Source organism: Eptesicus fuscus, chromosome 11 (genome assembly GCF_027574615.1).
Source record: "Eptesicus fuscus isolate TK198812 chromosome 11, DD_ASM_mEF_20220401, whole genome shotgun sequence".
In the NCBI taxonomy this organism is placed as follows: Eukaryota; Metazoa; Chordata; class Mammalia; order Chiroptera; family Vespertilionidae; genus Eptesicus; species Eptesicus fuscus.
In genome coordinates this window covers 64,281,804-64,294,098 of record NC_072483.1, presented here as the reverse complement: position 1 = coordinate 64,294,098, position 12,295 = coordinate 64,281,804, and the positions used below count along the sequence as shown (strand labels likewise).

Genomic DNA, 12,295 nt, shown 5'->3' with positions numbered 1-12,295 from the left:
TTTTATTGATATTTTACAGAGAGGAAGGAAGAGGGAGAGAGAGTTAGAAACATCGATGAGAGAGAAAATCGATCAGCTGCCTCCTGCACACCCCCCACTGGGGATGTGCCCGCAACCAAGGTACATGCCCTTGACCGGAATCGAACCCGGGACCCTTCAGTCCACAGGCCAATGCTCTATCCACTGAGCCAAACCGGTTTCGGCCATCTCTAGCTTTTGACTTTCTGTTCATTATGGTTGTCTCTAACCTAGTTCTTCTATGAAAATTGTTTCATTTTTAGTAGTTTTTCATGTTTTGTTAATCCCAATTAAAAGTTGTTTTTATTTTTGAGGGAATGCTTTAATTTTCTCAACAGCTCTGCAAGTCTGACTATAAACCACGTGTAATTATATCAGCCCATCAGCACACTTGCTTTATTTTTTTAGGTGTTTGTGTCATGTTAAGTGTCTTGGGAACATCGTGCTCACCCCCTGGGTTATTCCTCCACATTGACCCTGTCTGCGTGTTGGTGTACACTTTCTTTCTCTCATGCCGGCTTTGGTTTTACAACCCATTTCTCATGCTTATCCTGTGCAGCTCTCCTTGCTCCCGCAGTTTGCACTGTCTTCATTGGAGTGAAATATTTTTTTCACATTTCATGTCTGACTTTCTTGGCATCTGATGTACAGTTTGAAGGTGTCTTTTGTGTACGGGCAAATGGTGCAATAACACAAGTTTTTGTTTTCTCTCACCTGCACTGCTGGGATTTCCGGGACCTGGGGGGGGGGGGGTGAACTGGGGCGGGGGGGGGGGGTTGTGTAGCCTTGGCCATGGAAAACGCCCCATATTCCCCAAAGAGGTGGGTGTCCCCTCTATGACTTAGTCATGTTGGTCTCAGAGCACTACCCCATGGTGGGATGTAGTGGGTGATGGGAGCCCAGGCCTGGGGGATCCCGGTGCTGCCTCCTGTAACCAGAGGCTGCCACCAGTGCTGTGCAATCTGAGGTGTCCCAGCTGCCTCCACCAGGTTCCACTACAATGGGTGGGGGTGTGAGGGTAGGGTGGGTTTGTGTCTGTGCCTTTATTCTTTTCCTAGTAATAGTGACTGCCAGAACTTGGCTGCCACATCTCTGCATCTCTGCTCCTGTCACTGGGGTTAGCTATAGAGTGCTCTGGCCACTCAGGCCAGAAGGAGGGTTTTGCTTCTCAGACCATCCAAGCTGCTGAGCGTGTGCACTGTGTCTTGACACCCTGGTGTTGTTGCGAGCTCTGGGAGGGTGAGGGGAAGTGGGTATGCACATCTGTGGCTTTGTTATCTGGCTGGTAATGGCAGCTTGTGTACTGCAGCTGCCACACCTTTGTGTTTAATCTCCAGCACTGTCAATGGCTAACCATGTGTATGCTGGCCACAGACAGGAAATGTTGCTTCTGCTCCTCAAGCCCTGGGCTGCTGAGTACATGCACTGCAACTCCAGTCTTCATCTGTTACCATGTCTTCTGGGGCCTTACCAAGTTCCTGGCTGCATCTGCTACTCCTTTCTGTCCTACTCCCAGTCCTGCCTGCTCTGCTGGTTCCAATACACCCTCCTTCACATGTCTCAAAGTGTGGGTCTCACAGATGTATTTGTGTGTTGATCAGGGAGTCCTTTGTGGAATTAGAGTTGTCCAACTTGTTGCAACTTTAAGGGGAGAAACCAAGTAGTTTACCTCATTCTGCCATGATGCTGACCCCATTCACATTTAGTGTTTTAAATAATATGACATTTATAATTTATTTCCTGTTTTAACTTTTAAAAATCCATACTATTTTCCTTAGATTTTTCTCTCTAAAAATTCAAGCTATGTTTTATTCTTTTGATTTTTGTACTGTTTTATAAGGTATAATAGGGTCTGATTTCACTCAACCAGTGTTACTTTTAAATTCTGAAATTCATTTTCATCAATATTTCTGTAATTTTTAGCATTTAATTTAAAACTATATCATCCTAGGTTTTCATATCTCAAATATATCATTTAACTTGAGTTTTCCTTTATCACACAGTTCAACACTTTAGGTTGATTAATGGCCTTTGAATCTTTATGCCAAAGTAGTTACTCTGATTCTAAAAAATAAAATGCTTCTTTTTCTAGAATAATTTTCTGCATTAAAATCCTGTACATAGTTTCTTATGTACAAACCTAAGGTTTTCATTATATTGATGCTATTGTAAATGGTATTGTTTTATTTAATATCTAATCCCAATTTTTCAATGGTGGTGTATACAAAAAAAATCTAACATTTGAATATTACCTTGCATCCTGGCTATATTTACTTATTAGTCTTAGGAGATTTTTTTCAGTCAATCCTTTAAGATTTTCTACATAGGCAATCATGTCATCTGCAAGCATAGTTATTGATCCTTCCCAAACTTTACACTTTTAATTTCTTTTCTTTTTTTTTTTTAACTTACTATGCCTCGCTACAATGTTGAATATGATTTTTAAAAGGGGATACCTCTGATCTTAGGGGGAAAGTGCAGGTTCTTAACAGTAAGTATAGTATCAGCTATAGGTTATTGGTGGACGTTTTCTCTCAAGTTGAAAAAAGTTCCTCACTATTTCTAGTTTTTACATGAGTGGGTGTATGATTTTGTCTAGTAAATTTTCTATATCAATTGATATCATCATTTTATTTTTCTTCTTTAGCCTCTGCATATAGTGGATTACATTGATTGATTTGGAATATTGAACCATCCTTACATGTCTGGAATAAATTCCACGTGGTCATGGGTATAATATTTTATACATTGATGGATGCAATTTACTAATATTTTGTTGAAGTTTTTTGCATCAATACTTATGAGAATTATTGGTTTGTAGCTTGCCTTTATCTGCTATGGTGTTACTGTATTGCTGGATTATGTCTGAGGACATACTCTTCATGACTTAAGAAGTGTTCCCTCTGCTTGTATTTTCTGAACAAGATTTTGGAGAACTGGCATAATTTCTTCCTCAAATGCTTGTAAAAATCACCATTGAAAGCACCAGGACCTGATACTTTGTTCAAAGTTCTGAATTACTTATACACGGTTTTTTCAAAGGAGTAGAAGCCTGTTCAAATTATCTATTTCTCTTTGTGTGAATTTTGGTACTTTGTATATTTCAAAGATTTGGCCTATACTATTTGTTATCAAATTGGTTGGCATAGATTTGTTCATAGATTTCATTATCTTTTTAATGTCATGAGATTAGTTGTAATGATCCTACTTCCAATATTGGTAATTGTGTCTTTTCTCTTTTTTTATTAGCCTGTATAAAAGCCTATGGATTTTATTAATCTTTTCCAAGAACCAGTTTTAGGTTTTGTGTATTTTTATCTATTGTTTTTCTAGTTTCATTTCACTTATTTTTTTCTAATTAATTTTTATTTTATTTCCTTTCTTCTATTTTAGTTTTAAATTGTTCATTTTGTGATCTTATATTTCTACTTTTTTAAGTTGGAAACTTAGATTTTTTATTTTAGATCTTCCTTCTTTTCTAATATATGCATACTAGAGGCCCGGTGCATGAGATTCATGCACAGGGGGAGGGGTGTCCCTCAGCCCAGCCTGCACTTTTTCCATCTGGGACCCCTCAAGGGATGTCCAACTGCCCTCTCAGAATCCAGGACTGCTGGCTCTCAACCACTTGCCTGCCTGCCTGCCTGAGTGCCCCTAACTGCTTCTGCCTGCCAGCCTGATTACTCCCAACCACTCCCCTGCCAGCCTGATCGATGCCTAACTGCTCTCCTACCAGCCCAATTGCTCCCAATTGCCCTCCCCTGCAGGCCTGGTCACCCCCAACTGCCCTCCCCTACAGGCCTGGTCACCCCCAACTGCCTTCCATTTCAGGCCTGGTCCCCCCAACTGTCCTCCCTTGTAGTCCTGGTCTCCCCCCAACTGCCCTCCCCTGCTAGCCTGTTCTCCCACAACTTCTCTCCCTTGCAGGCCTGGTCCCTCCCAACTGCCCTCCCCAGCTAGCCTGATCACCCACAACTGCCCTCCCCTGCCAGCTATCTTGTGGTGGCCATCTTGTGTCCACATGGGGCAGCCAATTTTGACCACATAGGGGCGGCCATCTTGAGTGTTGCCCCCAATTGTCCTCCCCTGCAGGCCTGGTCCCCCCAACTACCCTTCCCTGTAGGCCTGGTTCCCCCCAACTGCCCTCCCTTGCAGGCCTGGTCCCTCCCAACTGCCCTCCCCTGCTGTCCAGATCTCCCACAACTGCTCTCCTCTGCCAGCCATCTTGTGGTGGCCATCTTATGTCCACATGGGGTGGCCATCTTTGACCACATAGGGGTGGCCATCATGTGTGTTGGAGTAGTGGTCAATTTGCATGTTACTCTTTTATTAGATAGGATAATATATTTAGTGGGAAATAGAATATATTTCCCACTAATCACTGCTTTTTCTGCAAATTTTGATGAAATGCACATTCATTTTAATTTAGTTCAAATAACTTTAAAAAGTTCTCTTGAGGTTTTTGTTTCACTCATCTTATTTAGAAATATATTTTTCACTCATTAAATATTTAAGAAGTTTCAATTATAGCTCTCTGTAATTAATTATTATTTTAATTCCCTTATTGTCAGAGGACATATTCTTCATGATTGCTATTCTTTTTTTTGTTATTTCTTATTTTTTCTTTAATGATTAAGGTATTACATATGTGTTCTTATCCCCCCATTGCTCCCCCCACCCCCACTCATGCCATCACCCTCCTGGTGTCTGTGTCCATTGGTTAGGCTTATAAGCATGCATACAAGTCTTTTGGTTGATCTCTCCACCTTACCCTCACCCTCCCCTACCTTCCTTGTGAGGTTTGACAATCTGATCGATGCTTCTCTGATTCTGGATCTGTTTTTTGTTTGTTTGTTTTTTCATCATTTTATGTTGTTCATTATATTCCACAAATGAGTGAGATCATGTGATATTTATCTTTCTCACTCTGGCTTATTTCGCTTACCATAATGCTGTCCAGTTCCATCCATGCTGTTGCAAATGGTAAGAATTCCTTCTTTTTACCATAGCATAGTATACCATTGTGTGGATGTGCCACAGTTTTGTAATCCACTCATCTGCTGGTGAAGATATTGCTTCATCATAGGACATTTTGCTGCCTATTGATTCCTCTAATATTTTTATGGTTTCCTGTCTTATGGTTAGGTCCTTTATCCATTTTGAGTTCAGTTTTGTGCATGGTGTAAGTTGGTGGTCTAGTTTCTTTTCTTTTTTGTTTTTTTGTTTTTTGCATGTATCTGTCCAATTTTCCCAACACCGTTTATTGCAGAGACTGTCTTGACTCCATTGTATGTTCATGCCTCCTTTGTCAAATATTAATTGAGCATAGTGGTTTGGGTCGATATCTGGATTCTCTATTCTATTCCATTGGTCTATATGTCTGTTGCTGTGCCAGTACCAGGCTGTTTTGAGAACAGTGGCTTTGTAATACAGCTTGAAATCTGGTATTGAGATCACTCCTACTTTATTCTTCTTTCTCAGGATTGCTGTGGCTATTCAGGGTCTTTTTTTATTCCAAATGAAATTTTGGAGAGTTTTTTCGAGGTCTCTGAAATATGCCGTTGGTATTTTAATGGGGAGTACATTGAATCTGTAGATTGCTTTGGGTAGTATGGACATTTTAATGATGTTGATTCTACCAATCCATGAACATGGTATGTTCTTCCATCTGTTTCTTTCTTCCTCTATCTCTTTTTTCAGTGTCCTGTAGTTTTCTGTGTAGAGGTCTTTTACCTCCTTAGTTAAGTTTATTCCTAAGTATCTTAATTTTTTTGGTGCGATGTAAATGGGTTTGCTTTTTTAGTCTCTCCTTCTGTAAGTTTACTATTGGTGTATAGAAATGCCATAGATTTATTGGCATTAATTTTGTATCCTGCTACCTTGCTGAATTCATTTATTAAGTCTAGTAGGTTTTTTTTTATGGAGTCTTTCAGGGTTTTTATATACAATATCATGTCATACGTAAATAAGGACAGCTTTACTTCTTCTTTTCCAACTTGGATGCATTTTATTTCTTCTTCTTGTCTAATTGCAATGGCTAATACATCCAGTACTATGTCGAACACAGCTGGGCCTCATCTGGGCACCTCCAAAACCAAACAAAGAAGGGGAATCTACAGATCTCTCTGTAGCTCCTGCTGGCTGGCCTCAGGCAGAGGCTAAATTAGCACCTCCTTGGAGATGCAAGAGCCAGTGAAAGAGGGGTCAGAGTAGGACCATCCAGATTACAACTTCTCAGATCCATAAGGGACACACTCAGGTTGGCAGACTCAATGAGCACCAAAGCCCCACTGAAGCAAGTGTTGCCTCATAAGGGTGCCTCCAGCACAGATGTTCTCACATCATACACATGGCTGATCCTCACAGCCAATTTACCTGGAGGTCAACTCCCCCCAGTGATACCAACAACAATCAAGGCTTAACTACAACTAGACTGTGCACACAGCCCACAAATGGATACACCAAGAGTGTTCAACTCAGGTAACTGGGGAGGCTGAGCCACTGGGCCCCTCCTAGGACACCTAGCATACAAAGCCACTCTATCAACCCAGTGAAGCAGCCAAAATGCGAAGACAAAGAAAAAGGTCACAAATGAAATAAATGGAGGAAAGAAAACGACTGGATATAGAGTTCAAAACCACAGTTATAAGGTTTTTCAAGAATTTTCTAGAAAAGGCCGATAAATTTAGCAAGACCCTCAAGGATATGAAAAAGGACCAACTAGAAATTAAGCAAACACTGACTGAAATAAAAAATATTATACAGAGATCCAACAGTAGACTAGAGGATCACAAGAATCAAGGAAAAGATTTGAAATACAAACAAGCAAAAAACACCCACCCGTAAAAGGAAAAAGAAAAAAGAATCCAAAATTATGAAGATAGTGTAAGGAGCCTTTGGGACAACTTCAAGCATACCAACATCAGAATTATGGGGGTACCAGAAGAAGGGAGAGAGCAAGATATTGAAAACCTATTTGAAGAAATAATGACTGAAAACTTTCCCACCTGGTAAAAGAAATAGACTTACAAGTCCAGGAAGCACACAGAACCCCAAACTAAAGGAATCTAAAGAGGACCACACCAAGACACATCATAATTAAAATGCCAAGGGCAAAAGACAAAGAGAGAATATTGAAAGCAGCAAGAGAAAAACATTTAGTTACCTACAAGGGAGCACCCATACTATTGTCAGCTGATTTCTCAATAGAAACTATGCAGGCCAGATGGGAGTGGCAAGAAATATTCAAAATGATGAATAGCAAGAACTTACAACCAAGATTACTCTACCCAGCAAATATATCATTGAGAATTGAAGGTCAGATAAAGAACTTCACAGATTAGAAAAAGCTAAAGGAGTTCATCAACACCAAACCAGTATTATATGAAATGCTGAAGGGTATTCTTTCAGAAAAGGAAGAAGAAGAAAAAGGTAAAGATAAAAATTATGAACAACAAATACATATCTATCAACAAGTGAATCTAAAAATCAAGTGAATGAAAAATCTGATGAACAAAATAAACTGGTGAATATAATAGAATTGGGGGCATAGAAAGGGAGTGGACTGACAATTCTCTGTGGGAAAGGGGTGTGGGGGGTGCGGGAAGAGACTGTACAAAAATTGTACACCTATGGATGAGGACAGTGGGGGTTGGGGTAAGGGCAGAGGACAGTGTGGGAAATGGGTGGAGGGAAGCTATGGGGCGGGGGAAGGAACAAATGAAATAATCTGAAAAATAAAGATTTATTGAAATGAAAAAAAAAAAAGCCGCCGCTATTATATTGGCCAAAAAAAAATAAAGGAAGCTTATGAGTCTTCATGATTTTCAGGCATACAAAATGTCTACTAAAACATTATTATCAGAGCAATAAAAATGATGAACCAAGAAGCAGAATTACCGACTCAGGTTTACAACTACTTTCACAGAAACAGCAGCCACTTCTGAAATTCAGATGCCTAAAAAGATTAATTACATACAATAATAGCACAGATAGATAGATATTAACACAAAGCAGATATACCAGGAAAAACGATTGATATTCTTGTGAAATTTCAGTTTATGACTTACCATATCATTTTTAAAGTACATCTTACCATTTATGTACAAGCTTTGTAAATCAAGATGGCATTTCCCTTAACTGCTGTAGGTCAAAAAGGAAGCACCTTGTTTTTATCTTTTTGAGATTTATTTTCTCTTAGTTGTTAATTAAGAGGCATTTCAAGCTTATATTTCATCATTAATCCATTGTTTCATTTTCCTCTATGGGTGGCCTGTTTAGTCCATCTCACTTTTGTACAAATTAAAATTGTTTCATAAAAATTCCAGATCTGTTAGGAAACAATAATTTTACAATGGCTTTGATCATGACAGACTGGAATTTTTCAATATTACATACTAGAGGCTTGGTGCACGAAATTTGTGCACTCAGCCCAACCTGCACCCTCTCCAATCTGGAACCCCTTGGGGGATGTTTGGCTGCCTGTTTAGGTCTGATCCCAAAACAGGCAGTCAAACATCCCTTTCACAACCCAGGACTGCTGGCTCCCAACTGCTTGCCTGCCTGCCTGATTGCCCCTAACTGCTTCTGCCTGCCAGCCTGATCACCCCCTAACCACTCCCCTGCCAGCCTGATCACAGCCTAACTGCTCCCATGACAGCCCGATCATCCCCAACTGCCCTCCCCTGACAACCCAGTCACCCCCAAATGCCGTCCCCTGCATATTCCCTCTTTATTAGATAGAGTTTTTTCTTGAACATATTGGACAGCCCTAACTGGTTTGGCTCAGTGGATGGAGCATCAGCCTGCAGACTCAAGGGTCCCAGGTTCGATTCTAGTCAAGGGCATGTACCTTGGTTGGGGGCACATACCCAGTGGGGAGTGTGCAGGAAGCAGCTGATCGATGTTTCTCTCTCATAGATGTTTCTAGCTCTCTATCCCTTTCCCTTCCTCTCTGTAAGAAATCAATAAAATATATATATTTTAAAAAGAAACATTTAAGATTCCTCCATATCTGCCTGGCTGTTGTGACTCAGTGCTTGAGACCCCAGGCTGCCACCACTGGAAAGGAATCACGCTGTGGGAGAGCATGCACCTGGCAGGCTGAGGCCCCAGCCCAGGCTGCTGCCACTGGTAGGGGATCGCGCTGTGGGGGTGCACACGCCTCCGAGGCTGAACCCCAGCCCAGGCTGCCACCACTGGGAGGGGAACCGGCCATGGGGAGTGAATTTTTTTTATATATATAAAGGGTCAGGAGGGCCTCTGGGCAGCATTCCACCAGGCTGCTTACTCTGCAGCCTGTCAGAAGCAGCCCTCCCTGAGACTGGGGGACTCTGGCAGGGCTGAGAGGACTGGGCACTGCCATCTTGTGGTTATGGGTGCCACCATTTTGTCGTGGAGTGATGGTTAATTTGCAAATTACTCTTTTATTAGATAGGATGTTTTAATAAGCCTTTATGCTTCGTTTTATTACAGCTTTACCTATTGCTTCAGTTCTATTTGTTCTAATCTCTTCTAAGGACACTTATTTTATATGTGTTGGTTCTTCACCACCTATCCTTCATTTATAAAATGTTACAGCTTCTACAAGCATATCAAAATATTGATGACCATTTTATCATAGTGTCCTTTCCCCCTAGGATGTCTGCAGAAAACATTGCACTCTGCCACTTCAAAAAACAGAAAGTTGCAATTTCAAATATAATAAAAGCATCATTTCCTTTCCTTGAACTTCTCCGTGACTGTGGATTCATCGACAATAAACTATATAAAGTAGGTAAAGTTTATTATGTCACAATCTGGTAAACTAGTGCCAAACTAAGTTATACTTTGATATCCTGGAATCAAACATCAGAACACAACTGGCAACTGAAGAGTTGCCTATGAGTGGGTACCCTCTCAAGTACTGCTGTAAGTGTTCTTATAAGGTCAGAAGGGAGAAGAGAAGCAGGCACTGCTGGAGACAGTTCTGCTCCTAACTGAAGGAACAGTGCTCCATGGTGCTCCCTATAATGGGGTGAATAGCACTGGAGGTAAGCTGGATGTGAAGTGGGTGTGCTACATAGATTTATAATGCCTTGTAGGAATTATATACACAATATAGTATAAACTGGAAATTAAAAGTAATTTTAGTGAATGCATGAATAAGTTGAATGATTTCATTTAATGAAATAATAATTGACACAGAATTTAATCTCAATGAATACCAACTTAAATACTTAGATCTGAGAACATTAAAATCCACAGAGAATCAATGTCTTGTTAGGACAAATTTAAAAGTAGATTCTTGCTATTCTTTTAACAACAGTATTCAATTTCCTTTCTATTTTTTTTCTTTTCTTTTGGTATTTCTGAAGTGTTGGAATTTAGGTTAATTTTAGCAAAAGATGTAGGTGGAGATAGAGAGATGCACGTCTTCACTTTCCCTATGCATAAGTTTTTTTTATGGCAAAGTTCACAGGAGCTTCCAGGCCAAGTCAGTCCTGGGGAAGGGACAAGGGCTATCCAGTCCATAGAACAGCAGCTCACTGCCTGCTAAGTCTATTTCTAAAACTCTTAGCCAGGCTTTGAAAGGGCTACAAATCACTTAACTTTAACCCAATTTGTTCTTCATAATTGCTTCTTATTCCATCTAATGGAAATGAGGGTGAGGAAATCAGATTCACATAAGGGAATTTTCAAGGAAGATGGACTGAGTTGTTTAACTACTAGTCATAAAACTATAAAGAAATTCTAAAACTGTACATAAGGCTTGGATTAGTGGATAGAGCATTGGCCTGTGGACCTAAGAGTCCCTGGTCTAATTCTGGTCAAGGGCACATGTCCGGGTTGTGGTCTTGATCCCCAGTAGGTGGCGTGCAGGAGGCAGTCGATCAATGAATGTCTCTATCTCTCTCTACTGCTCCATTCCTCTCTGAAATTAATGAAAATACATTAAAAAATAAAATAAAACTGTACATGAGAAGATAATTATGTTTGGAAAATTATAATGCATTAAAAATAAAATCACTTTCTAAGGCTCTTTTGTAACTAGGAAATCTGTATTTATATTTTCCTAATTCATTATTTTTTTAAGAAATCTAAGAAATGTTTTGAAACATCCAGTTCTCAAAATGAAGTCATATACAATGTTCTCGGTGAAGTGGAGAAGACATTTAACCTGTCCCTTCTGAAAGCATTGTTCAGCAAGGACATCATGGAAACCTACCCTGGTTTAAAGGATATTTATGAAACCTTCAAAAAAGGTAATTAGGGTCCTGGCTTCTTTTTCCAAGTGGTTAGAGCTTTGGCCTGAAGACTTAAGCATCATGGGTTGATACCTGGTCAAGGGCACCTACCTCAATTGCTGGTTCGATCCCAGTAGGGGTTCATGCAGGAAGAAACCAGTCAAAATGTCTCTTTTATATGTCTCTCACTCTTTCTTCACCTCATCTCTCCCTTCCTCTATCTATCTATCTATCTATCTATCTATCTATCTATCTATCTCAAGATCAATGGAAAAAAAATATGCTCAGGTGAGGATTTTAAAAAGAAGGTAATTAGGTTTATTACCTACTTTTTTATGTCCAGGGCCAATTTTTCCCCACAGGAATATATTGAGTATACCAGGTGTCAGACACAGTGCAGGGCAATGGGGATATTACAGTTAAGAAAACAAATATACCATGAGCCACTCAAAGCTTATGATATAATGGCTACAGTACAACCACCCACCTACAGATCTGTGTAATTAGGTATCTTAACTCTCAGGACAACCAAAACCACGTGGATTCAGATTTTCTTAGAAGGACAAATGACAGGAAACACAACATCCCAAAAGGCCTGCATCAGTTGCCTTCTTCTTTGTGACACTTAGCAGGGGACCTCATAGTAGTCCACCAAGTTAACTATAACCCACCTCAAGTTATATCTTAGTTACAAGATCCACCCTGATTTAGCCACAACATGCCCAGGGGATTCAATATCTCATGTAACAATTCTGTAGTCATAACTTTCAGAGACCCCACCAGGGACCACTGAATTACAAGAGTCAACACATTGGAGGAAGAAAAAAAAAAAGGCTTATAGTTCACATCTAGTCCCTCCCAGGCCACATGCAATTTATCTACCTACAGTCACTGGTCACTTTAAACACTAAGCTCAGTGTTGGCCTACTAACAGAGACAAGAGGCCACCTTCATCAGATTTCCAGAATATTGAGCTAGAAAATTAACTCAGGGCAAATTTGTTCTTAAAGAAGGAGAAATGGTTTTATTAACTCATTCTCCACAACAGGTGT

At 40.2% G+C, this 12,295-nt stretch overlaps 1 protein-coding gene across 4 annotated transcripts in view; it reads left to right on the top strand.

Annotated features, from left to right (window-relative positions):
* Positions 1–12,295, top strand: part of LOC114229209 (nuclear body protein SP140-like protein) — a 48,048-nt gene that overhangs the window by 2,033 nt on the left and 33,720 nt on the right. For 3 of the 4 annotated variants that reach the window (XM_054723309.1, XM_054723308.1, XM_054723306.1), the window contains exons 2-3: positions 9,657–9,789; positions 11,093–11,261. In XM_054723309.1, the coding sequence (XP_054579284.1) occupies positions 9,657–9,789; positions 11,093–11,261 (302 nt within the window). Of the gene's footprint in view, positions 1–9,640; positions 9,790–11,092; positions 11,262–12,295 lie in introns of all 4 variants that reach the window. The other variant, XM_054723307.1, reaches the window with a different exon arrangement.